This window comes from Phaethon aethereus (genome assembly GCF_964289735.1).
Source record: "Phaethon aethereus genome assembly, chromosome: 1".
NCBI lineage: Eukaryota > Metazoa > Chordata > Aves > Phaethontiformes > Phaethontidae > Phaethon > Phaethon aethereus.
In genome coordinates, this window is record NC_138575.1 from 73,786,818 (window position 1) to 73,813,203 (window position 26,386).

The 26,386-nt window shown below is 40.2% G+C and overlaps 1 protein-coding gene across 1 annotated transcript; it reads left to right on the top strand.

Moving 5' to 3' along the window:
• Nucleotides 1-424: 424 nt before the first annotated feature.
• LOC309404634 (solute carrier organic anion transporter family member 1C1-like) lies at nucleotides 425-25,691 on the top strand (the record flags this gene model as incomplete). The annotated part of the gene is made up of 16 exons (XM_081999144.1): nucleotides 425-583; nucleotides 3,747-3,867; nucleotides 8,229-8,383; nucleotides 10,400-10,541; nucleotides 10,626-10,758; nucleotides 12,889-13,004; nucleotides 13,806-13,952; nucleotides 14,069-14,167; nucleotides 15,528-15,773; nucleotides 16,662-16,826; nucleotides 17,323-17,518; nucleotides 18,957-19,119; nucleotides 20,511-20,695; nucleotides 21,955-22,019; nucleotides 24,477-24,594; nucleotides 25,475-25,691. 16 exons carry the CDS (start codon nucleotides 425-427, stop codon nucleotides 25,689-25,691), a joined length of 2,427 nt encoding a protein of 808 aa, XP_081855270.1.
• Between the last annotated feature and the right edge of the window lie 695 nt (nucleotides 25,692-26,386).

Consider the following 26,386-nt stretch of genomic DNA (forward strand, 5'->3'; position numbering starts at 1 on the left):
CACAACAGAACATGAAGAATCCCCACCTCTGAGAAGAAGAGGCCCACATCTGTTGTAGGAACATGAATTTTGACCTTCTGCATGTAGTTAGTGCTAAGTACATGATCATCTGACTGTGAGGATATGCCTGACTCTTTTAGAGAAATTAGAGGGGATGGCAGTGTTGTTTGTTTTTTTTTTTAATTCAGACCTAAATCTGATAGATGTAATCATAATGTAACACCATGTTTTTCCTCTGCAACAATGAATGAAGGCCATGTTCTTGATCACTTAGTCATGGAAAACTAAAACTGGTTCTGCACAAAAAGTTACAAATAAAAGGAATAAATAAAATACCAAGAGAAATTTATGGAAGATTATGGAACAAGTTACCCTTTAAGCTATTATTAGGCACACAACAGACTGGTGATTCAGAACAGCCAGCATGGATTTATCAAGAGCAAATCAAGGCCTGACCAAGCTAGTTGCCTTCTGTGATGGGATGACTGGTCTGGTGGACAAGGGCAGAGCAGTACATGTTGTTTACTGGGACTTTAGCAAGACCTTTGGCACAGCCTCCCTTATCATCCTGGTAGCCAAAGAGGTGAGATATAGTCTACCCACTATAGAGTGGGTAGAAAAGTAGAATATTTGAAATTGTGATCAGCAGTTCAAAGACCAGCAGCTGGTAGCCACTTGCTAGTGATATTCCTCAGCAGTCAATACTAGGACTGATAATGGTCAACAACTTCATTAATGATTTGGAGAATAGGGATGGAAGTGCTCTAAGCAAGTTCATGTGTCATACCAAACTGAGGATAGGAGATGTTCATGTGCTGGAAGGCAGAATGGCAGAGGAGGTTTGATGAGGATGGAGAAGCAGGCTGACAGGAACTTATGAAGCTCAGCAAACCAAAATGCTGAGCTCAGCACCTGGCATAGAATTAATCTATCCACAGAGTATGTCAAGGCAGTCAGCTAGGCATAAAACAGCTTTGCACAAAAGGACGTTTGGGCCCTGGCAGACAGTGAGTTAAACATGAGACAGCAGTGCACATTTGCGCATACAAGGCTAACCACATACTAAGCTACAGTTATTAAAGACCAAAAGATCTGGAAAAGTGGATCTTTCCCTCTGTTCAGTACTTGTCAGGCTGCACTTGGAATTTTGTGTCTGGTTTGAGGCTCTCCAGAACAAGACAGACATTGACAAACTGAATCAAGTGGATGGATATTATTGCTTTCTTCAGTTATCTAGTGGGTGCTTATACAGAAGGCAGCACCAGACTCTCCCCTGTGCACAAGGTGATGCACAGCAAAAAGATGAGAGGCAACAGACACAAGTTGCAGCAAAGGAGTTTACAATTATACACACATACACATCTACGTATACAAGTTATTTACTGTGAGAGTGATCAGACACTGGACCAGGGAGGCTGTGGAACCTTCTTCCTTGGAGATTTCTATCCAAAACTCAACTTCATGAGTCCTGAGCAACACCAACACACTTTGAAGTTAGTCCTGCTTTTAGTGCAGAGGATTGGACCAGATGAGATCCAGAGTTTCCTTCCAGTCTGAATTATGCTGTGATTCTAAGACTTTCTCTAAGATTTTCTCTAAGATTACTTTCTTTTGGAAGGCATCCCAAACTTTGATGAAGCCAACAGTTAAGACCCATCTATTTTAGGTTTCTCAGCTAGGCACCACTCTGTCTCTTTAGTTTTCATTACTGGTATTCGATTTCTAAATATATTATGTGTGACATTCCAGCTTCACTTTTGAAATAACAGTGAAGGCACAAAGTTGGATGGAGTGGTTGAACAGAGAAGAGTCTGGATATCACAGAGGGAAAAAAGAAGAATGAACGTGACAATGACAAAATAGGAGTAGAATAAAATGATAAATAGAAAGTTGCACAGTTCGTGGCCAGTAACAGGAATTTCTGCTCCAGGATAGGAGCTCCTTAGCTGGAATTTTTTGAGAAGACCTTGAGTGTACCTGTTAATTGTAGATAGCTAGGAATCACCCTTAAAAAGATGTTTTTCTGAAAATGCTATATGTAATCTTAAAACATATCAGACAAGGCTAGAGATAAGGAATAGTTAATATTTCAAGATGTGGCGCTGGTGAGATTACACATGGAATATTGTATACATTTTTAGCCATGTACATTGATGAAATATGGATTCAGATAGAAAACACTGTAGCCAAGGTCCCAAGGATGTACTGCAGAATCAAGAGAGCCTATTTTTCAAGAAGTTTCTAGGCATGATTAGCTTGTTTACCTAGTAAAACAGGTAGAAAAACTGTGCTCTCTTCATTTATGATCAAGGTTGAGTCCTAAGTATCAGATTCAGAAGAAGAGCTTTTAAAGCTAAAGGACTCTGTCAGTTCAAAACCAGAATAAAATTTGATCATGACTGGTAATTAAAAGACAATTCCTATGCATCAGAAGACCAATCTTTTGTGGTAGCCTTAGAAGCAGATGGAGTGGGAGGGAATGCAATTCTTATTGTTCTCAAGGCAGAGTTTGGCCTTTTCATAAAAGGTGCTTTTTGGGTTGCAGACTGGATTTGTGATCTGGATTCCTCCTGCATTCTTATTTTATAATTTTACTAATACTTGCAGTTGAATTGCCCTGACATATAGCTTTGGCATGACTACCATTTTCTTGATGCTGATGTCTCTTGTTCTAGGAAGCTAAAGGGAACTCTCTGGTTGAGAGTTGGTAACACCATGAGCAGTGCAAGGTATCACTGATAAGAGTATTGAAGGTAAAATTTAATTAAGATTATCCAAAGGTCACCATTATTAAGTAGGCTGTAATTGTTCATAGCAAGTAAAAGAATGGGCGAGGTGACAGTAGTGGCAGGGAAGGGTGCACGAACTATAAGGAATGGCACATTTTTGTGTAACATCCAGGCACACAGTAGTCATAGTTCACATGCTTTAAGAATTACTTCTCTTTTAACTACAGCTGCTCTCAGGAATCAGGCATAATCCACAACAAGGGTGCAATCAAATAAAATACTTCTCAGGAAACCAGTGCAGGTTTCCTTGAACTGGAGCTGTAAGTAGGTAAAGGGCTGCTCCAAAGTACACATAGCACCAATATACTTTCACATTTGGTTTGCCTGTGCTGTTAATAGCACTGAACAATAAATCCGAACAGTCTTCTAAGCACGAGTGTTTCTTGAACACCCAGGCTGTTCAATATACCCAAGGCATTATATTTTCTCTTCCTGCGAGTCCTTGGCTGGCTCTAACAGGTCTTAGCTGAATGAACTTTAGCCATAGACTATGAAAATAAAACTTCATACCATACTTCATACGTTTTAGCTATCAGTAACAAGGAACACTTCTAAAGTTGGGACACCCCATTTCTAAATGCCAAGAAGGTAAGAACTATTATAATCTTGACAAGCTCAGGAAAAAAGATGTTTCACAAGAGTGTACAAAAGGAACACACTTGCACATTTTCTACCTAATTAATTTTTGACCACTGTAGATAAACATGTATTTTGGGACCTTTAACAGAGGGCAGAACTGGGAGGAGACAAGATTAAACCTGCCTAAACCATAGTTTGTGTTAGAAGTTAATGATTCTTCTATCAAGTACCAGCACAGCTTTGCTTAAGGAGAGAATGCTCTGACTTTTCAGCATCCGTGTGGTAGTATAACTGCTATTGCTGTGGATACAGAACCTAGGTAGGAACCTCTTTAATATTCTTTTTGTTTGTCTTATCCTCTAAAATCTTTCCATTTAGTGTTTGCAGCTAATGAACATTACCCGTGCAGTACTGGTTGCATCTGTGACCAGTAACACCAGATACACCAGTAACGTTCCTGTTGTAAATGCCGAGGCTTTAATGATCGTGTCATACATTTGTATGTGTGTCTCTGAACAGTAACCATCATATGTCATGAGCAATGCAAGCAGCATTTAGACCTGTAGAGCACTGTGATATTCATTTTTCATGTTACATTAACCTAAAAGGTCTTATTATAATTCCTTAATGTATTTAAAAATCAGTAAGACAATTGGATTAGCACCGCACAGTTCTATAAACTACTGGATGAAAATTGGCTCTTGATTTGTGATAAGGTAGTCTACTGAATGGTGGTATAGCCCCTGAGAGTACAACTGTGATGAGAAACAGTCCAAGGACTTACAGTGCCTGTGTTTGATTCTGAAAATTCCTCAGACATCATTGTATTTTTCTTTCATAAGAATCTACAAAATCTGTACCAAACTATGGTCTTGAACTTTGTAAACTAATTACCGGTTATTCATGCTAAGGTGTTTGAATTGATGCTCTTATTCATTATAATTTGCATATAATTAGGGGGTAGAAAAGCAAGCTTGAATTTTTTAACGTTCATTAAGCGATAGATCTACCTTACAGGTACAGAGTTAGGCCATGTCCCCTATCAGGTCGTATACCCTGAAGCACTGAAGAAGTCTGTGGCTGTCCTTTCCAAGGCTGGCTGCTGTACACTGGAATGGGCTCGCAAGGTGCCGCATGTTTCCCAGGCTGATGTGGAAACCCTCAGCTCCTGTCAGCACAAATGATCCACACTGATTATTAGTTAAGATCCTTGATCTTCCTCCACCCAAACTGTTTTTCAGAAGAGAAAACTCTCTGTACGCTTTCACTGCACTGAGCGCAAGACCAAGCAATTGTAACTAGCTGTTTGTCAGATGCTCCCTGGGTATGATGCAAAAGTGAACCGGAGGAGTGTTAACTTTCATTCTCACAGTATGGCTTTTCTTATGATTGTTTTTGGGGACAGAATTGTTTTCTTCCCTTGGGAGAGAATACAGGGTGAATTTTGTTTAGGTTGAGTGACTGCCTGAACAATACTAATATGATATTTGACTGATCCCATCCTGCAAATGAAAATACCTCAGATCATTACTACAGCAGAATGGCTTGTGCAGGCAAAGCATAATAGTTTTAGAGAAGTCATACAACTGAAAGGACACATTTGGTGCAGAAGACTTCGTACTTTCCTGTGCTTGTAACCAGATCCTTGATTTATTAAACATGGAAAAAACCACTAGTGAAATAAATATAAAGTAGTAACTTCATCAATACTTGAAACTGTCAGCCTCAACAGCTAATGTATGTTGACATCAATTGTGAATTGACCTTTTTATTTTTTTTTCTAATCTTCTTGTGGCATGGCATTTCACCAGCCCTGATCTCTTCTATCTCCAGCAGATTTCCACGTAGGTCAGTGTCAACTGAGGATGGGAGGAGATGCTGCCAACAGCTCCAACTCTTGACCCTTGCACATAGCTCACACTAACATATGTTCAGCACAGGTTGCATCATCTTTTCACTTCCTTCCCCCCTCCCACCCTTCCCCAGCAAAAGTATCACCACCTCCAGTAACACCTTTGCAAAGCAATGATAAGACTTATCATTCACCACTGAAAGGAGCTGGTCCCCCCTGTTCTTGCCTGAGAGTCCTTTCTCTGGATCATTGGAGGAGCTGAGCACTGATACCACCTTCTAGCTGCCTTCATACTTTTCTGTGTGCATCAAGCAGCTTCTGCCCCATGAAGATGAATTTTACTTCCATTTTCATCTCTTTTTTATCCTTTTTTATCCTTTCAGTCTGGAGAAGAGGAGGCTGAGGGGAGACCTTATTGATCTCTACAACTACCTGAAAGGGGATTGTGGCGAGGTGGGTGTTGGTCTCTTCTCCCAACTAACTAGTAATAGGACGAAAGGAAATGGGCTCAAGTTGCACCAAGGGAGGTTTAGGTTAGCTATTAGGAAAAATTTATTTACTGAGAGAGTGGTCAAGCATTGGAACAGGCTGCCCAGGGAGGTGGTGGAGTCACCATCTCTGGAAGTGTTCAAAAAATGTGTGGATGTGGCACTTCAGGACATGGTTTACTGGGCATGGTGGTGTTGGGTTGATGGCTGGACTTGATGATCTTGAAGGTCTTTTCCGTTATTATTCCGTGATTCTGTGATTCTGTGGTTCTTTATCTTGCCTGGTACCCTAACCTCTGCCTCTGGATGCCTTCTCACTATTCACCTCTAACTGCTTAACCGTTTTTTTGATATTTACTGCTCACTTTCAACCTAACTATCCTCCCTTCTTGTGCCTTCACAGTCGTTCTCCGAAATATTTACTGAGATAGCCTGCTAATATCTAAACTTCTCCAGTTACCTGTATGGATACCTAACTGCTTTTCTCTTTTCTCTACTTTCCCTCTTATTTCCATCTTCATGTTTCTCTGCCTTCAATCCTTCTCTCCTTATATTCCAATTCTAAGCCACGCTGTACCTTCAAACGCTCTAAAAAGAGCCACTTCTTTAGTCCTATGACTTGCAATCGTATGCTACCTCAGCATCTTACTGTAGTCCTTAATGTATCATGATAACAGGGAGAAGCTAATATCTTCATAGATATTAGGTACACCAGGGACAGATAAATTTCAGAGGACCAGATGTTCAAAAGTATTTGTGCACTAACTTTTCATGAGCACTAAGGATCTTATTACACTAGCATTTCTGTTAGTAGTTGTGCAGACTTGAGGAAATCCTTTCCTCTACTTCTTGTTCCTATCTGTCTGAGGAGCCAAGGGGACGGAAAAGCAATTTTTTTGTCCAGGTATGTGTTCTGACCCAGACTTACAACACGGCTACAGAAGCAGTGGTACTCACATGAATGAAGACTGGGAAGCAGATATGAGCAGTGGGAAAGTTGTTCATGCCAGCATTAGTACCTAAGGGCATACTCATGAAGTTAAGCCCAAGAAACTCCTAAATTGCTTAAATCTCTGTTCGCATATTCGTCCTAAACATCCTTAGGTATTAACCCTCTTCCATCTGAGTGAAGAAAAATGTCCTTCAGCATCATGCATTAGAGCAATGCCTACCCTTTAAAAACTCTGAAAAGTGTTACTCTGCCATATGACCTATAGCAGAGAAATTTGCAATTGCAAGTGGACTTTTTCCAGCATTTGAAAAGTTCATCCAACTTTTTTCAGCTCCATTCAAGCACGGAAAACCTCTCTTTGTGTGATTTCCCACCCCTCCTCCCCCTTCTTCACCCTTTTCTCAAATGAGACTACTGTGAAAAGTGGAATAAATCAGTTCCTGTGAGTTATGATTTCTGAGTTCTGACTTGGGGTCGTTAGTTTCAATACTCCTATCTCCCCTGTGTGTCAAGATCTGCAGATCTGAAGAGGGTTTAAGTGACACATTTTTTCTGAGGGGGTCTGCAGTGGCATCTGGATCTTCCTTCAGAAATCTGTTCTGTTTGTAGCTGGAGATGCACAAATGGGCAAGTGTTTTCATTCTTTAAATAAAATTTGCAAATAGATACATAGACTTCCCTTACAGCTTTTCACTGAAATATTCTTTTTAATATTCTTTTTACCCATCTCTCATATATAGAGTTTTAAGAAACTGAGAAAAGAAAAAGGTGAAGTATTGTACTATTCATTGCAATAAAACCAAATTCAACTTAATCATGAAGCAAGGCTTCAAAGGAGGGGAAAGGTTTGTTGTCTATGGCTACAGGGTGTGCTCTTGCCAGGGGAGCTGGAGCAGTTCTGCTGAAGTGCTGAGTTGCAGATGATTTCATGCATCAGGGGATATAGACAGCACTCAGCAAACAGAAGGGGATTAGGGATACCCTGTATACTAGTGCACAAAGAAAAAACATATAATCTCCTTATAGGACGTCAGGTAGCTAAAATAATAATAATAATCTCTTTTGTCATTAAAAATTATTTCCAGCAGGTCAGTGTAAAGGAATAAGTCAGATGGCACGGTGTTACTACAGAGCTCTTATCAAAATGATGATTGAGTCCTAAGACAAATTCAGAGCTTTACTAGGACTCCATGTGCTTCAGCACTGTTGTTGACCCTTGTAGTTTATTTTTGGACAGAGACTTTATCTCTTACTTGTTTGTGGAAATTGTCTTTTTAGCGTTAAAAATCATTCTAGACTGAAAAGGGGCGGGGGGACAGGGAGGCAGTGGGGAGAGTGAAGACTATTTCCCTTGAAAAGCAAGATGTCAAAACAAGATAATTCAGAATTTAAACAAATATACACTTTGAAACATCCAAGTCATTGAGCCAAATCCTTCGCAATGAAAAGGTTCAGTTTCAACATCTCAGCATTTTCCTGTAACTACCGTTTCATCAGAAAGGTCCATAAGCAACTCTATTTTGACATATGTGCTTTTGTATTTATTATTGTTTTTCTCTTGGGTTCAGATCACTCAGTAAAGAAATCAACCCTGACAATGGAAAGCAAATCCAGGAATGCTGATGACTCAAATCAGGAAGCAGAACCTGCCCAGCTTTTGGATGATGAAGCGAACAAAAATCTACCAGTCAAAAAGACGACCTCCTGCTGCACTGGCTTGAAGGTTTGGTGCCTTATCAATATCACTGCAAATTACTGTTGTCATATGTTAAGAAATGTTATTAAAAATATGACACAACATATTACTTCATTCCTGTACCCCTATCTTTTCTGGAACTGCATACACACTGGAGGTACAGGGAAGGGTTAGATCTTATCTTTGTCCTAAATAAAATTAAAATTCCTGATTTAACATATTTACTCTCAAGTTACTCATAGTAGATCCCCTTTTTGGCCATTGGAAGAGGTAGCAACCTCCACTGGAAGACCTGAACCATCCTAAAATAGGTGGTTGTGATACACTGGAGGTTGCTATCGCCACCCACTCTTGTAGGGCCAAAATAAGGTGAGGTAAATTGTATTCCAGGACTTTTATCTAATCCAGGGCTGTAAGTCAAAGAGTCCACCGATTCCCACAAGCATCCAAGCTTTCAGGAGTGCACAAGAAGAATTCACGGAACAAAGCAAGTAAACTAATGAGAATTTTGCTTTCCTGTTAAAGCATTAGTATTTATTGCTTCTGGCTGAGGTGCAAATACAACAAGGACAAGATTTCTTTTGACGGTAGTGTGTTTGGGTTTATTGGTTTGTTGTGTAGACATGATACTGTAGAGGTAATAAAAGACAAACTGTTATTCTCCCTCACCTTCCTATTAAATCTTTTGTGGTTTACCTGGGGATTGCATTTTCAAACCCAAAATACCCAAGTCATTTTTGTTTGTGTTTTCATGCTTATCAGCTGTTTGTGATTGCAGCCAAAACCTCTGAGAGCACTGCTGGCATAAGGCAAGAAAGGTGGTTCTCACAGACTTTTTGCTAGTCGCCTTCAGGAAATATAAAACTTCTTGTGAGGACAAAGCCTGCACTTGTGAGATTTTTTCTCAACATTCCTGACAAAAAAAGAGTAAATATATGTATTTTCAAGCTTTTACTTCCAGGATTGGCTTCATTTCTTGCAGTAGATAGTATTGCAAAGTCAAAATCTGTATTTACTTTTGTTTACTTACCCAACATTGTTTTGTATTGGAACTTTTACCCAGTGAGCAATAAGTCTATTTGCTTTTTTGACTATGTTGAAATAGTTGGATAATATTTAAAAAAAAACCTTAGTTTAACTTTTTATCAAATACATCTTTATTTGCAAAAGCCACAATGTGTGTTGGTGGAAGAAACTATAAAATTAAAAAGGATATTAAAATTTCCCTTGTGAGGTATATGGTATACAGGTGACATATAGCCATAATCCCCACATTTCAAAATACGTCATTTGAGGCAGAGATTAATTCAATCAGTCTGTACCACCTTCCACATACTGGAATATCATAAGCATGCACAAAGCTTTCAATTTGATGCCATGGCTATCCATATGTTTGAGTTAGAAGCAATTATGAACTGGCCTAAAATAAGTGACATGTGACCCAAGTAAAAGATAATTGGGGCTAAGATTAATTTTAGGTTGGACTAGTGTCAGTAAATCTATACTGATGAGGTTTGTTACCTCTGGCAACTTTTACAATTTCTGCAACATCTAGAAATTTAGAAATCCCACCATTTTGGCTGCCCAACACTGGACCTCAGCTTTTTGACAAATTTAACCTCAGGATGTCAGGAAGGTAAGTAGACCCCAGTGAGTTGTTTGTCAAATTTAAGTTCCACAGTCCATAGGTTTTCTGCTTTGGAAAACCTTTGGCCAGCAATGCAGGAAGGTCAGGCCTTCTGCTCATTAAGGTGGCTTTTGCAAACCTGAATCTTAAAGAAAACAGCTGCTCTCAGTGCAGCACCAACATCAGCCCTCTCCAGCAGGGAAAACCAGAGCAGGAGCAGACACTGCTGAGAGACCACCCTGGAGCTCCATAGCATTAGGGTATGTGAAAATTTGCACACAACATTGTCACTGCAATTTGAGTAACAAGCATATACCATGATGATGATTGGTCCACACAGTTTTAAACATATTTGATCCCTCTGTGAGCAGTTTCCCTGCCTCTACCTCCCATTTTCCGTCTTAATCTTTCCTCAGGCATTTCTCGCTGCTTTATCATTCAGCTACTTGAGTAAAACGTTGTCTGGTACAATTATGAAAAGTTCCATCACGCAGATTGAACGAAGGTTTGACCTGACGTCGTCTACCGTTGGTTTCATCGATGGGAGCTTTGAGATGGGTAATATTCAGTAACATGCAGAAGACCCTTCAGAGAAATATGAGGCACAGCATCTGGCACTAATTTTGGTTCATTACCTTCCAGGTAACTTGCTGGTGATTGCATTTGTAAGCTACTTTGGAGCTAAACTTCATAGGCCCAAAGTAATAGCTGTTGGATGCTTTACTATGGCTTTGGGAAGTCTTTTAGCAGCAATGCCTCATTTCTTCATGGGATAGTAAGTACTAATCAAGATTAATTTGGATAACCTAACATTGGAATTGGATACTGCTTTCTGGTTTCTGAATGAATCTTGGTCTATAGTAGGTCTTAGATTTCCGAAGGCCTATAGAGCCTCATCTCGATGTGCAATGAATCACGCTTGACACACACATCACTATTCCTTATATTGGGTTGGAAAAACATGGCTCCTCTGAAGTAAAAGTTCAACTTCTCAAAAAAAAAAAAAAAAGAAAATCACAATGCTTTAGCTTTCAGACTTGTTCAGAAAAGAGGCAAAGAAGGAAATGATTTTACAAAATCATTAGAATTTTTTTTTTTCAGGAGGAAACACTTACCTATGAAAATTCAAGTTTCAAAAAAAATATATTGTTCTTTGAAAATCTTCAACCATGCTACTATGTTGGTGCTATTGCTTTAGCGAATTATATACTGTTCCTGGGCAGCAAACCATAAGAACACCCTCCTGGGACAATCAGTGCTAACCTAAGAATGTGGCATCATTGGTTGCTAATAGAGATGTCAAGATCATGTAGGCAGGAAAGCCAAACCAATATGAACCACAGTAAAATTATGAGGAATATAGAATCCATCTATATGGTTTCCAGAATAAGTTTGTGATGTTTTGAACAGGATCTCAAAGCTCTGACTGGGTAGCTTCATATTGAATGACATCTCTACCTGAAATATGACATTACGTATAGTAACAAGTAACTCATGTAAAATCAGGGATTCAGAGCTTACTTAGTGAAGAAATCAACCCATGAAGATGCTCAATAGAAGAAATCCTGCTCCTTGAAAGATGAAAACAGAGACTTGTTGTGTAAGATGATGCATTTTGCTCTCCTGTGACAAAGAGCTGCTCCTCACACAAAGCAGCCTCTCAGTTTCACACAGACCCTGCAGATGGATCAGTGCTGGTAGAACTGGTCCCAGGGTTCTTCCTGTTCCACATGCACATGGCTGGTTAAACTGATTTTCCATGGCTGGTTAAACTAATTTTTATCCATCTTCTCCAGGCTCAGAGAATTACTGCATGTTGCTTCTATGTGATAATATTTTAAGCCATAGCTTTGATACAGTGATAGCATATAGAGTAAGACATATTTCTGTTGCTTTCTTAAATGTATTAGAATAATATTAGGTATACTACTGTAAAAAGAAAACCAAGGAATGTTATTTATCATGGTAGTGGATCTCGTACTAGCATCAGACTTCTATTTTCAACTGCTTACGCCAAACTACATATCTTGCTCATCTACACTGGGAAACCGGTACAGTATCTCATGAACCTGGGCCTGACTTTTTATGAGGAAACTGTTCTGCACTGTCTCTCCTGATGAATGTTCTTTGCTTCAACCCCAAAAATAAGCCTGCCTGATCTAACAGAGCCAGTCCAGTTCCTAGAAGCAGAATGTGTGCTTTACCATGTTGTTCTGCTTAAGCTAGTTGTACTTTGCACCTCAGCAGGACTCATATCTGGGAAAAGGATCATGCTAAAGCAGCTGAACAGCTTCCAGCACCCGAGCTGCTCAGCTGCCTGCCCACAGCATCTCCCTGCTCCCTGTAAATACAGCTAAAGAGTGTCTTTTAGTCACTGACTTCATTCACCTGCTACTATACAACAGTCCTTTCTAAAGCCAATGCCAATTATCAGGCAAACAGGTACCACCCAAGGATGACTTCTCACTCCTCTCCTTCCCCCACCACCCCAAAATAATTATCTAAGATGAAAAGGAGGACTTACACCCACACTTAAGAGATCCTTCGTTTTCTCCTTGACTGTGGGGTCAACATAGGGAGCTCACTTGGACCTGACCCTAAATTTAGGAATCGAAAGTTCATTCTTATCTGTATTACTTTCAAAAACCCCTTTGAATTTTCCAGCTTAAAATGTCATGTCTTCTAGACAGACAATTCTAACTTTTATTTGTTCTTCTTTTTAGTGTTTTAGTTTTCCAAAATGTGCTTAAATAATCTTTTTTGCTCCTTCAGTAGCACTTCGTATTGATATTTAAACAAAGAAGTCTTTCCCTTTAGGGAAACAACAGTCAAGTGGTTCCTGCCCTGCTACACTAGCATTTCTGCAGTGAACGCTGCCTCTAAACCTACTATTGTGTGTTTTCAGTTATAAGTATGAGACAGCATCACATATAGCTTCTTCAGCCAACTTAACTTCAAGCATAAATCCCTGTTCCCGGCATCAAGGTGTGAATGAAACCTTGTTGGAAGCCTCCCCGTCAGGTAAGGAACTGTTAGTGTAAGTGCAAATACAGGAGCTAGCTTTATCCTTGGTTGCAAGTGAGGTAAAGCATTGCCCCATGCAAGATGCTTGTATTTCTAACTTCGGTCTCTGCCTGTCTGGGAACGTTACCAACACTTAAATGAACTTTGCACGTCTCATTTGGACAACAAACATCCAGCAAACACAAATTATAAGGATCTAGATCCCCAGTTTCCTATGTTCACACTTGGAAATTGCAATAAAATCACCCTAACGCTGAAGGGGATGCTGAGACTGTGTTTGAAGGGACTCAGTTACCCAGGACCTGGGGCTGCGGAGGTGGAACAGATAGTGTGACAGGACATGAAACTGCACAGAGTTAACTGGGAATAAATGAAGATTTCTATGATCTTGCTTACAATATGCAATACATCTGTTTTACATGTTGTTTTGCATGGGACATAGGTAAAGAGCCAAGCTGTGCCCCAGAAACCATCTCAAACTTCTCACATTAAAGATATATGTTATATGCCAGGTAATATATTTATGACAATATCAATCTGCCATTTTTTATACACGGGCATTTTTTCTGATGGGTGATACTTACCTGTATTTTTAGAAATCAAATACAGTGGAGGTGGAGGAAAAAGTTATTAAAAAGTATAATGAGGTTGAAGGCCTTTCATTAATCTTCCATAAGGAAAATGCCGTTAATACCTTAAATACTAAACTATAATCATTTCATGTGCTGAATTTCCTGTGATTTGTCACTGTTTCCCATTCAGCTATTCTATTACAAGCATGTAAACTCTCATCTGCAGGGTGTGAGAAGGAACCATCATCATATATGTGGATATATATCTTCCTGGGAAATATGTTACGTGGAATTGGTGAGACACCAATAACACCATTGGGCATCTCTTATCTTGATGATTTTGCTAAAGAAGAGGATGTTCCTGTGTATGTAGGTAATCTCAACATGGAGTAAACTGAGAGATTCGTAGTATAAGAGGTTGATCATCCTCTTCAGAAGAAAACGTTCAGCCATTAAAACGTACTAGCATCTGCTTCATTATATTTTCAGCATGTTTGCACACCATAGCCATGTTGGGTCCAATGTTTGGTTTCCTGTTGGGATCTTTATGTGCAAAACTGTACGTGGATATTGGATTTGTGGATTTAGGTAAGCAAAACAAAGGAAAAGTGAAAGTAATCTAATACTTGTTTGTAACAGGTTGCTCTACACAGCTGCATAAGTTTAAATTGTATTAATTATATTAATATAATTTATATTTAATTGGTTTCATTAATTTTGTTATACAGTTGATTACAATTTTACTAAATTACTGGCAGCTTTTAAGCTAAAGGTAGGATTTGACAGGGAAATTAGTTTATAATTGTGGTTTAGGATTGAAGGGTTAAAATACATGTTTAACTTTAAATTTAGTACCAAGACCTCTCAAAGACCCAAGATGTTTTCCTAAACTGGGATCGTAGTGAAAGGATTCTGCTAGCGCACCAGTTCTACAGTTTTGGTGGATTACCCGCCCTTTCAGCTGAGCATTTTACATGACTTACAATTAATGTAATAATTGCAGTACATTATACACTTTTTAGCAGCCCTTGCTTATTCAGGTGAAAAGAAGACGCATGTATTCAGATCTGCAAAATGCCAGAGAGGGCAGAACAATCTCTGTACGTGGTAGCCGTGGTCCTTCGTCTAGTTCCCTTTCACTGGAAGAAGCAGGAGCCACCTCTGAAGTGGTGTTTCCTGGCCAGCCCACCTCCCCACCCGCTGGACCATCCTACGGAGAGTCAGGCAGTGCAGACGGGTGACAGCTTTCTCAGGAAAAGGTCCACTGTAGCAGCAGCAGTGGGTGATCCTGTTTTACTAGCAGGACAGAGAAGTTTTTAGACCTTCAGGATCCTGTAGTTAGATAGATGAACTATTTTGTCTTTGCTCTTTGTTAAGCTAATGTTTGATTTTATTTAAGCATAAGGACAGTGAGCCAATTCTGGTCATGCAGTGAAAAGTCTTATAGAGTTGGTCCACCACCAAACATGCCAGCATGTAACAATCATAAAAATACAACCAGCTACTCTCATCTTCCTTGCAATACAAAGTTTAAAGCCGTGGCTAATCTCACTGATGCCACAGAGAATGCCCCTATGCTTAATAGCAACCTACACAATTCAGGTTAACAGAGGGTGGTCTCGATAGAAATGTATCAGCCCTAAAAGGACCCCATGCTTGGGGCCTGTCGGCCACTCATTTTGGTTTCCTATGTGTTGAATAAAGACCTCTGTGTTGCCATGCATGCCACAAAATGGCAGTCAGCGTAAGAAGTAGAAAGGCAAATGAAACATAGCACCTCTCAGGGTATGAGTCCTGATGCCTTCACTGCATGAACGGTCTCTCATGAGACGATTATCGTTACCACTGAAAGTCAGACATTGTAAAATGTAGCTATTTTAGCAAATAAAGGGCGGGAAGGTTCAACTTCTTCATTTAGGTAATTTGTATCTGTTTCCCTCGATTCTAGGAAGCATCACTATCACCCCACAGGATTCCCGCTGGGTGGGTGCGTGGTGGCTTGGTTTTTTAATAGGTGGAGGAACCAGTTTCCTAGCAGCTATTCCATTTTGCTTCCTGCCAAAGAGTCTGAAAAAGCCAGAGGAAGCCAATAATGACAAAACTTCGTACGGTCTCTTGGAAAACATGGGCTCCACGAAGAAGAAACTTACTCCTGAAAAGCTTAAGCCAAGGAAGTGGTCAGTAATACTGAAAGGCAAGTGTTTTGCATGTTGTATAAATGTGAAAAGCAATAGGCACAACCTCCAATGGGAGTGTAATAGTTCTGCAAAATATTTTGCCTCCCCTGCACTTCAGTCTAAACCAGTTAGCTCTCCCCAGGAAAGGAGGGGTCTGCTAGAGATTACTGGCAGTCAAAGAGCTTGTTCAAGACTCCGAGGTTCTGCATGCATCACCTGCAATGCATCAGCACCTGAGTGGCACCTGCCACTAAAACTCTATGCTAGAAGAAATTTGAACAGTGGAAAAATTGTTTCTCTATCAGGTCCCAAACAAAATACTAGAAAGCCCCTTTTGTAATATGGAAAGCCAAATTATTCATCTGATCATCATACAGCTCATGGAGACTCTGAAGCACACTGCTGCCTGAGGAAAATACAGTAGGCTTGAATATCAGCTCTGGTTGTGCAGTCCTTAGGCTACAAAAGGGGTGGAAAGGTGGTGGGAAGAGATGACTTTGCATCATTAGCCAAATTCTCCTATGTTTCTTCAGATTCCAGTGGAAGACATTGGGCATCTCTACAAAGGCAGCTCTCACTTAGCCTTGAACCTGTGATAATATTCATGTAAGCTGAAAGAAGTCTTTGCTGTGTGGAGCCCTTTAGTGTTCATGTGCAGATCTCACTAGAGCACCCAGGCCTTAACCCATACTTCTGTCTTCTTTTAGGATTCTCTTCCTGTATCTCAGCCTCTGGTGTTTTTCAAGAATCTGATTTTGCTTTCAGATACTCACATGCAAATGAAGATCAGTACAACTTGTACTTGGACAACTGAGAGAAGGATTTTGCCCTAAGTTTTGTAGATTACTCATCAGTAATTATGCCACGCATCTTTCAATGCCAACTCATATATCCCTCTCTTTCAGATTTCTATACTTCCCTGAAAAAAGTATTGAGTAATCGAATGTACTTTACACTTTTGTGTTGCTCACTGTTACAGTTCAGTAGTTTTATTGGTTTCCTGACTTACAAACCAAAGTACATGGAACAGCAGTATGGACAATCTACATCTAAATCTAACTTTCTAATAGGTGAGTTACACTCTGCAATGACTGCTTATGCTATAAGCAGTGCATGGGGATAAGTTCTGGCATGCTTTTTCTGGGACTGAATTCCTTGCAGAACAGGATGATGTAAATGGCAGTCTCTCCTGAACTTGAATTATATAAAGGCAGCATGCAAACTACAGTCTTGATGCCGATGGGACCCGAATAAATAATTACATTACGTTACATTACATTACATTAATTATGTTATAGTAAGGGCACCCCAAATATGCAATAAATGTGATGTGGGACTTTTAATTGCTGCAACATCTGACAAGTGCCTTGCAATGGAAGTGAGTTTTGAGGGTTAGGCACTTCAAAAATAGCATACGCCACCCAGGGATGAGGCTGAGCACAAAGCCACCTAGAGTCACCATAATAGAACATAAAGCTGCCAGGGACATCAGCCTGAGGACAGACTTTGGCTCTTAAGCCCATTGTGACTCTTATTTTAACATTCCTCTTCTATAATTTCTTCCAGGATTGACATCCTTACCTCCTGTAGGTATTGGGATTTTCCTAGGAGGGCTCATAATGAAAAAGTACAAAATGACCATCATTGGAGCAACCAAGTTTGCATTTACTATGTCATTTTTGGCCTACATCATCACTCTCTTGCACTTCTTTGTTGGCTGTGAGAACCATGTGGTAGCAGGAATTACAGTGTCCTATGAAGGGTGAGTATAAAATGAAGAAGAATATGTTTTTCTCCATGGCAGCAATAGTTAAAAAAATGTACTGTGACATTAAGGCTAAAAGAGGAACATGCTTTTGCAATGCTTAAGAGAAAGTGAATACTACCACATGTCATTGTGATAGTTTTGTTGGTCTGCAGAGTGTCAGCCTGCCAAAGCACAGCACTGGTTAAAGATTAATTAGAAATACATTAGCAAAATTGCACCATTACTGATGTAGGTTGTTTGGCTATGTGGGGGGTGGTATTGCTGTTTCACACAGTACTATCTCTACACCAGAAGCAATTTTTTAGCGAAGTGTATTCAGTAATAGGGTAAAACATGTAACGGAGAACATTGGTAGCATATCCTGCACAGAGATGGAAAGACGGCAACGTGATAGACTCTCAGCCTGCTGTAAACCAAAATGAAGCTTTTATGCCTACCGAAGGTGCTCTTGCCTCTCAGGAGAGAACCAGAGTTTAAAAGTTACAAGCTGTTATTTTTTCTTGGAGCGAGTGAAGATACCAGTACAGGGTATGCATGCTAGGATCTGGCTGTCCAAGGGGCCCAGCAACACATTTACCATATGGGTTGTCACAGGCTCATGTCCAGCCTGCTCAGAGTACTTCATGGCTAGTGTGAATCTGTCTGCATATCCCTGAAGACTTACCCACAGTTCAATAATTTGTCACTACAGTTCATTTATCAGGCCGTACTGTTTCACAGCTGAAAATGTGGAACTGGACAGACAGGATGCCAAGGATGTTTGTATTTGTTGGAACCTAAGGACTAGTTGTTGTTTGTCCTCTACTCTGCAACTTTTTCACTGAGAATGCAAATGGTGGACCAGGGAATATGCTTAGTAAGCACTGAAATGAAAGAGATTGCAAGCACATAAGCTTAATTAACACAGAAAAGAGAAGATGAGGGAAGACATCCCTCTTTGTTACAGATCTCAATATCCAAAGGGTGCCTGAAAGTAAAAGGGACTACTGCATTCTCCATATCCTCTAGAAAGAGTTAAGCTGGGCTTTAAGAGAGGAGTATTTTTTACTATGGACACCAGGAAATCTAGTTTCTATCATCAGTGCATTTTTAACAGCTAAAGATGTAGTTGATAAGACTGTGTTAACTGTTCAGTCAGGGGATAGTCTAGCTGATCTCTCAAAGCCTTTCCTTTTCCTTTTTCTGTCTACACATGCCAGTAGCAACATTTTTATTTGTTTTAAAAGCTCTTTATAACCTAGTAATCATTTTAATATCAGTGCAAGTAGGATGGAATCAATACTGTAGAGACTCAGCTATGAAAACATATGTCCTGGGCATATGAGGTGGGTTTCAGGACAGCAACATTGTCACCCAGAAGGGACTACACTGACTTCAGCACTGAATTAAAAATTTCTTACAATCTTACACCTATCTGAACTTAACTTCCAAGAAAACCCATTCCATACCATGAAAATGCCATATTTTCTGAGTGCAACTCTGACTGCAAATGTGCCTCCAATGTGTGGGATCCTGTATGTGGAGACAACGGACTCACGTACATTTCGGCGTGTCTAGCTGGGTGCATGACTTCGGTGGGACATGGAAAGAACACAGTAAGACCCTGCTTCAGTTTCTGAGGTTTTCTACTAGCTTATTTTCCATGTAACATCAGGTATTTAGTAGTATAATGCATTTAAGGGAAACCAAAGTTACTGGGGATCAGGCAGTAAACTGGTTACAAACAGCACAGAAGATATAGAGATTTCTCTGAGTTACTGCACATTAAGCAAAAAGCCCTAGCTCCTTGTTGTAGATATTAATTTACATCTTTTGTAGATTGAACACAAGAGGGGGAAACAAACAAATCAATGTGGTTACACGTTGCCTGAAGGTTGTCCATAGCTTGCTTTTCATAAAACTCATTTAATTTACCCTGAGGTTTTAGTCAACAGTTGAAATACACTTAGATAGTGTAGTATCTTCCCTGATGCTGATCATTAATGTATAAGTATGAAGAATGATTTGAGGGGAGGCAGCTTGTTTCCTCCATGTGAGACTCCGGGGTGGCAGGATACTGTTTATTTTTCTGGCTGACTGATTTCTGCTTGGTAGAGAGTGCTGAGGATAATGCACAGTCCCCGAGAGGCAGCTCCAGTCCATGGATACAAGCCTTCATTGGACTGTGTCATTCCCATGTTTTCTGATGCCAGATGATCATTTTAGAAGATACATGGTCTGGAGCTGTCTCTTGTACTCAGACAGTTTTCTCTCCAGCAGATTTTACTTTGTGGATGGTTTCTCTCTGCTGTCTACAGTCATCTGCTCCAAAAAACATTCTTTGCTTAAAATCTTAAGGTGGGAGACAGGGGAGAAGGGCTCAACAGCAACTGTGACAGTGGGACTGCTACCTCCCACACAAGTCTATCTCTGTAAAGGTTAAGTTTTGTGGCTTACAGTTCCACTTACTGCAGCACATCCTGAAGCCCCTGAAGCCCTGGTTAAAAGCTATTGCTCCTAAGCTATCAGTACACCTACTGCTGATCTTGGGGCTCTGCATGAGCTGTGTCTTCACAGCTCCTTACAGCTCTGAGGTACCTCTGGTGGATCAGCGTTAGCAGAGAGGGACCTGTGATCCAGGCGCTAGTCAGAGACATAAGCCAGCTAACAGATGGTGTCACCTAGCAGCAAAAGGCACAGCTCCTTGAGCCTCGCTTTTCCCCTTCTACTGCCCTCCAGGGACACCAAAGGTAAGGCCAGCCTCAGAAGTCTTGCAGGTACTCCAAACATCATCCACAAAGGGTTGCTTTGTCCACTGGCAAAAACATGTTGATAAGGAACATCCCTTCCAACTCTGAGCACTGTAGGAAAGAAGAAGCTGCTGCCCATTGCCTCAAGAAAGGCAAATAAGATAGGAACAGGAAGGCTTCAGGCTCTGCCTGTGTCTGAAGGCAGGATTCCCCACTGCATGAGCAGTGTCCTACCAAATCTCCTTTGTGTCTTCCAGGTCTTCCATAACTGCAGCTGTCTTGAAGCCAGCAGTTCATGGACAGGAAATAACACTGCCACCTTGGGCCAATGTCCAAAAAGTGAAGATTGTTCAATGAAGTTTATTTATTATACAGTAATACAAGTCATAAGTGGCTTTTGTTATGCACTGGGAGGCACACCAGCATACATGATTATGTTTAGGTAAGTAAAATTAACTAACTGTGTACCAAAGGTTGAGGCTTTCCAATGAGAGGGTCAAAATTATGTTTACATTTCTCTCTTTCTCTTAGGAAAAAAGACTGTCTTGCAGCATACCATGCTTTCTTTAATGAGTTTTGTCATTTCTGATTTGTTTGTAGCTGTTAGTATTGAACCTTACTTTGCTGCTGTCTGTAAGTCGGTTCTAGTGTGTTGCTTCCAACTACTGCAAAATGGTTTCTCTTATGCCTGTCATATGCCCAAGTTTTCCAGAACACACGGTCTTTCTCTGCTTGGATATTCTGGCTGTATGGATTTTGAAAATGCCATGCATTTGTCAGGATTTCTGGATGTGGAATTGCCCTAACAGATCGTGCTTATCAGATGTATGGAAATTTGGGACATCTGAGGGCTCAGTCTGAGGCTCCAATGCTCATGTCTGTTGAGGTTCATAGGTGCAGGCACACCAGGATGTGATTGGGAACCACGTATACAAACTAGCACGTACTTTTTAGTAACCTGAAGAGAAAGCTCACTCAGTAGAAAAATGCATTAGTGAAAAATGTAATGGTAGTCCTAAGGGCATTATGTGATCCTCAACGAGCATAGAAAACAGAATGCAAACTCCTCTCCTTTCCTCATCTCTGTGAGACATGTTTGGGACTGTTGACCGTGTTAATATTTGAAGGATATGGCAGAGGCTGGACATATAATGCATTAAAGATCAGTGCCCTCTTTTCTGATGCTTGGAGTGTGGCTCCCCGTGAAACAGATGGGCATATTGCCAGATGGCTTTGTGTAGTTCAAGATGTGGGGATGCACAGAGGAATGTCATTCAAGACTAGAAAGATGCCACACTAATGCAGCTACTTGCAACATTTTTGTCTTAGGGCAATATTATATTTCCTATCAAGTGAGGTATATCCCATCAAGCGAGGAAAATGTATGCCAGGGAGTTAAGGCAGTTGAAGGGCCCATTTCAATAAGACTAGGATAGACTGTGATTATGACTTCAAAATTTCACTTCTTTAATTATGCTTAGTGAATGGACTTCCCAGGAGCTATGTGATGGAAAACAATAGATTAATTCACCTTCTTCATACCACTTAACAAATTTTCAGCAGACATAGGAAGCACTCTCCTTCCAAAGCTTGGCTTTCTGTCATTAAGAGCATTAAATTCAGGGTAATTAACAGCAGTTTAATAGGCATGTCTAAGCACTAGATAGGCAAATACCTCATACTTATCCCTCTTTCTTTCAGGTGCGTTCAGCCAGAGTTGAAGTCTCTTGCAGTTGGTCTATACACACTAATTATGAGAATGCTAGGTAAGAGAAATCATTCTGACTGATATGCTTGCTTGTATGGCTTTAAATGACACTGATGGAACCACCAGTTGTGAACCAGATGTATCCTTGAAATGGCTGTTAGATCCTGGGCTGTTCCTGAAGATCCTGTTTTTTTCCTGAAGGTCCAATATTCAGTCAAGAGTTCATTGGGAAACCAGCTAACACAATTCTGAAAATCTTTGACCTGCTGATTAAATGGTGTTGCAGTTTGGGAACCTGATGTTCCAAAATGGGAAGAGTTTCTCAGCAAAATGAAAGTATTATCTTGAATTTCTAAACAACTCTCTAAGGCTTCAAACTTAAACTGACACTTCAACCAATGGCTCACTGACAGACAATGCTGCAAGTAGTATCAAAAAGACACGCTCTAGTAGGACCTCATTCAACACTAATACATCTCTGCTCACAGCAGAGTCTTTTCTCCATGTTAAAACTTCACATTCCTGGCAGACGACATCTTAGATTTCAATTCCCCTTAAGCATGCTGCAGTGCTCTTTTTCTTCTTTTTGTCTGAGAGTTGCTAATGAGATGGTTCATTAAGATGCCTAGGCAGGCAAGAAAACACCTCTGCTTCCTTTTGTCCTCTTTGTCAATAGAATAGGAACATCTGCATTTCAGAAATGTAGAGAAATATGTGTGAAGAGACAAGCCACATGGGTTTGCTATGAAGCCTAAAAAATCAACAGTCGCCTACAAACGCCTACAGTCAGAGCTAGGTAAGGGCTGTAGTCTCTACTGTGGATTGTGATGGGACAATCTGAGATAGGAAGGTGTATCCACGCTTCGTCCTCTTCTACTTTTCTCATCTGCCCCCCAAATGAAAGGGCAGAATTTCTGCCCCAGCTCTCAGGGCAAGCAATGCCAATGGGATACTTGGAGCAATTTCAGCCACAGGAAATAAAAAAAAAGCATTATGAAAAAAGCAATGCCCCTTTCTATAGGCTTTCTATAGCCTTTCTATAGGCTTTCTATAGCCTTTCTATAGGCTGCTGCTTCAGCACATTGAGCCAGCATGCTCCTTCCATTGCAAGAAGGGGTGGAGCCACTGTCACTGATTCAAAAAAGCTGACATTTCTCTTCAGTGAGTCAGAGATCAAATCTGATGTCCTCCCACCTTCCTTCTCTAAGGAACCTCCAAAATAACCATTTGTCCCATCATACCCTGACTACAGCACTGATGATCGTAATACACAGGTTTTTATGGACAGATTACTGAGTTCAGACTCTCACAAGGGCCCTAGGGTGGAACAGGCTGAGAGTATACTTGTTTTTACAAAATAAATTATTTCCTATATAAGAATGTGGGATGCTCCTGCAGGAACAAAGCTAATGTGAAACATGGTCCTGTACATGCTGAAACCTGGATTCCTCTGAAGTCAATACTCCCCTCCTAGCAAGGCTAGGATTTTGTCCCATGTCTGCCCATTAATTCCTTACAACACTAATTTCCCTTACAACACACACCGCTTCCCCATATCTGCTGGCAGTTTATAATCAATCAATCAGAGCTGTCATTGTAAAAAAACAATGTCTAAATGTGCTGGTCATTGTCTTTAAACAATAAAATGCAAACAACTCCATCCCCAAGGCCAAGATATGAAGAACTTGCTTTCAGGGAGTACCACATCAACCCTTTTCCCATTCCTGTTCTTGCATCAGGGCAGATGGTAGAAGAGAAGTCAGAAGATCATTTAATATGGAGAGTCCCTCTCTTTAGTCCTCTGACCTGCTACTTTCTCAGCTAAAACGTGGTAGATTTTCTCTATATTAATGCAGTGCTCTCTTCTGTGTCCCAAGGAAGCTTAAGATTAGGAAAGAAAGCTTTTTTCCTAGCTTTAGGCTTGTGCACAGGACCGCAGTAAGCAGATATCTCCTTCAGAACAGAGAGCAAAATGTCTGTGATGTTGGGAGACAAAACCTGCAGTGATCTTACTAGGCATGTTTTGCAGTAAAGCATAAGCTCTTACCTGGCTAAAGTCACACTAAGGATTTCAGTTGCTTTAGCCTCATTCAGGCAGAAGGGTCTACCAGCCAGTGAGGATAATTTAGGCTATGCATAGAAGAGGGAACTACGCGTCAGTTCAGTGCTTCAAACGCACACCAGTCCAGCTCTCCCTTGCAGGAGCTTAACATGCACTGGAAGCCCGAGGTAGCTCTCAGAGACATGCTTGAGAAACCAAGGCGCATGACTACAAGCCTGACCAAACCCATCAGACCACATTTCCTGGGGTCTGATGATCCCCACGGCACAGAGAGGGTATCCCAGCTTACAGTTCCTCTGCGAAAGGAAAGGAAAGGAAAAACTCCCCATAGTCCAATCCACCTATTACCACTATTGCAACACGTAACTTGCCACTAAGAAAATATAAAGCTGATTTCTAAAAAGATGTCTTTTCTTGTGATATCTGATGACATTTTTGCTTGCTTCCTTGCAGCTGGGATTCCAGCGCCTGTTTATTTTGGTGCACTGATCGACAAGACATGCTTGAAATGGGGAAGCACAAGCTGTGGGCAGCGAGGGGCTTGCAGAGTATATGACTCCAATGCATACAGGTAAGGCAAATCAGGGCGCAAAAAGCCTCATGCATTTCCTCTCTACAGATAGACATGCTTTTTTCTGTTATACTGTAGTATGTGACGCCACTGATCAAAAATTATCGTCAGATACTATCTCTGGACTCAGATTTAGGTCAGTAAGAATTCCTGAAATTTAGAAATCTTAATATCAAATCTTAAACTCTTAGCCTTTTAGTCAGTCTTTACATTGTAGAAAAACTGTTTAATATCAATGACAGAGATTTCTGTAATGAATCTTATTTTTAATATCCTTTGAGTCAGTTTAAAACACCTAGGATTGTATGATTTACCATCAAGAGGAAATTTACCTTATTTACAGGTAGTTTGTTCATACTGGCAAGAACGTTAACTTTGTGCATTGGCCACATTTGAGAGAAAAATAAATGAAAGAAAATCATACTGAGCAGCTGAAGGTATTTGCTAAACACAAACGCTATCAGTGTCCAGGAGGAATATTCCAGAGATTTTTCTCAGTTTCACCACACCCTTGGCCCCTTCTGATGTGTTCTTTATTTTTACATACAACAGCCCGCTCTGGCAATCTCAATATATTTCTAGCCCTAAAAAGTCTAAGGCCTTAAAGTGATCCAAAAATCTTCAGAAACAAAGGGAAGATGATGGAAGTTTAGCTTTGCAACTATCTTCATAAGCAAAAATAATATTATCGATTCTTTAACAGAAGTTTTTGCAAGCAAAAATGTCCAGTTTGTGCTACCATTCATAAAGAATGACTTTTAATATTTCTCCCAAAGCTTTTTTGATATGTATGTGATCCTTAAAAACCATTAAAGTGATTTTCTTCGATGTCTTTGGAAACTTCAGTGCCTGGCACTATCTTCTATGCTCTACCCCACAGGTATGTCTACCTCGGTTTATCAGCAGTGTTAAGAGGTCCTTCCTACTTGATTGCAGTCCTTTTTTTTATATTGATAAAGAAACACTTTCAAAATAAGAACTCCAGGGCTATAGAGAATGGAGGAAGAGAAGACGCTTCTATGAATAAAGAAGATAACTGCAAGATCAAAGAACATTTGCCAGGTTCTTCTGATGCAGAGAATGAATCATGTATTTAAGAAAGCCATTTAGACCAGTGTCACATGAAGCAGGACAGCTTCTTTAGAAACAGCTCTCACAATGTTATAAATACCTAAGTAATAAATAATAACACTGTTCAGAAAGTAAAACTAATAGCAAACTTGTGATCAGCAACAAGAAAAACTAACATACAAGTATGAAAGTGCCTTACATGTACCTGGTTACCAATAACAAACAGAACAAGTTACATGAACTGAACCAAATTCTCAACACATAAAGGAAAACCTCCCTTGACATTTTCAATAGAGCCAGCCTGCAATTTTTAGAGGGGTCAAAGATGACTGCTGGCAGAACAGCCACATGCCAAAGGCCCACAAAATGTGATACTGATCCTGTATGAAGATACATACGGTAGACTGCAGCAGGAATGACAAGGTCAAGGCTAAAAGCAACTTTCTGATTTCATGAAATTCAATCAGAATTCACAGTAAAACCAAAGCCTTTAAAGAAAGGCTTTCCACCTTTTCTAAATGAATCATTGCAACAGTGCAAAAAGCAGTATTTTTCCAAGAAGCATTTTATCTTACCTCAGCTGAAAAAATTTATGCCTACTTAAAACAACAAATAGGTTGCCATAATGGAAATAATTGTCTTTAAAAATCTGAATTTTGTAGTGGTGTCGTTTTCTAAGCAAAATCCATCCCAACGTATGCTGGTGGCTTTATTGCTATGC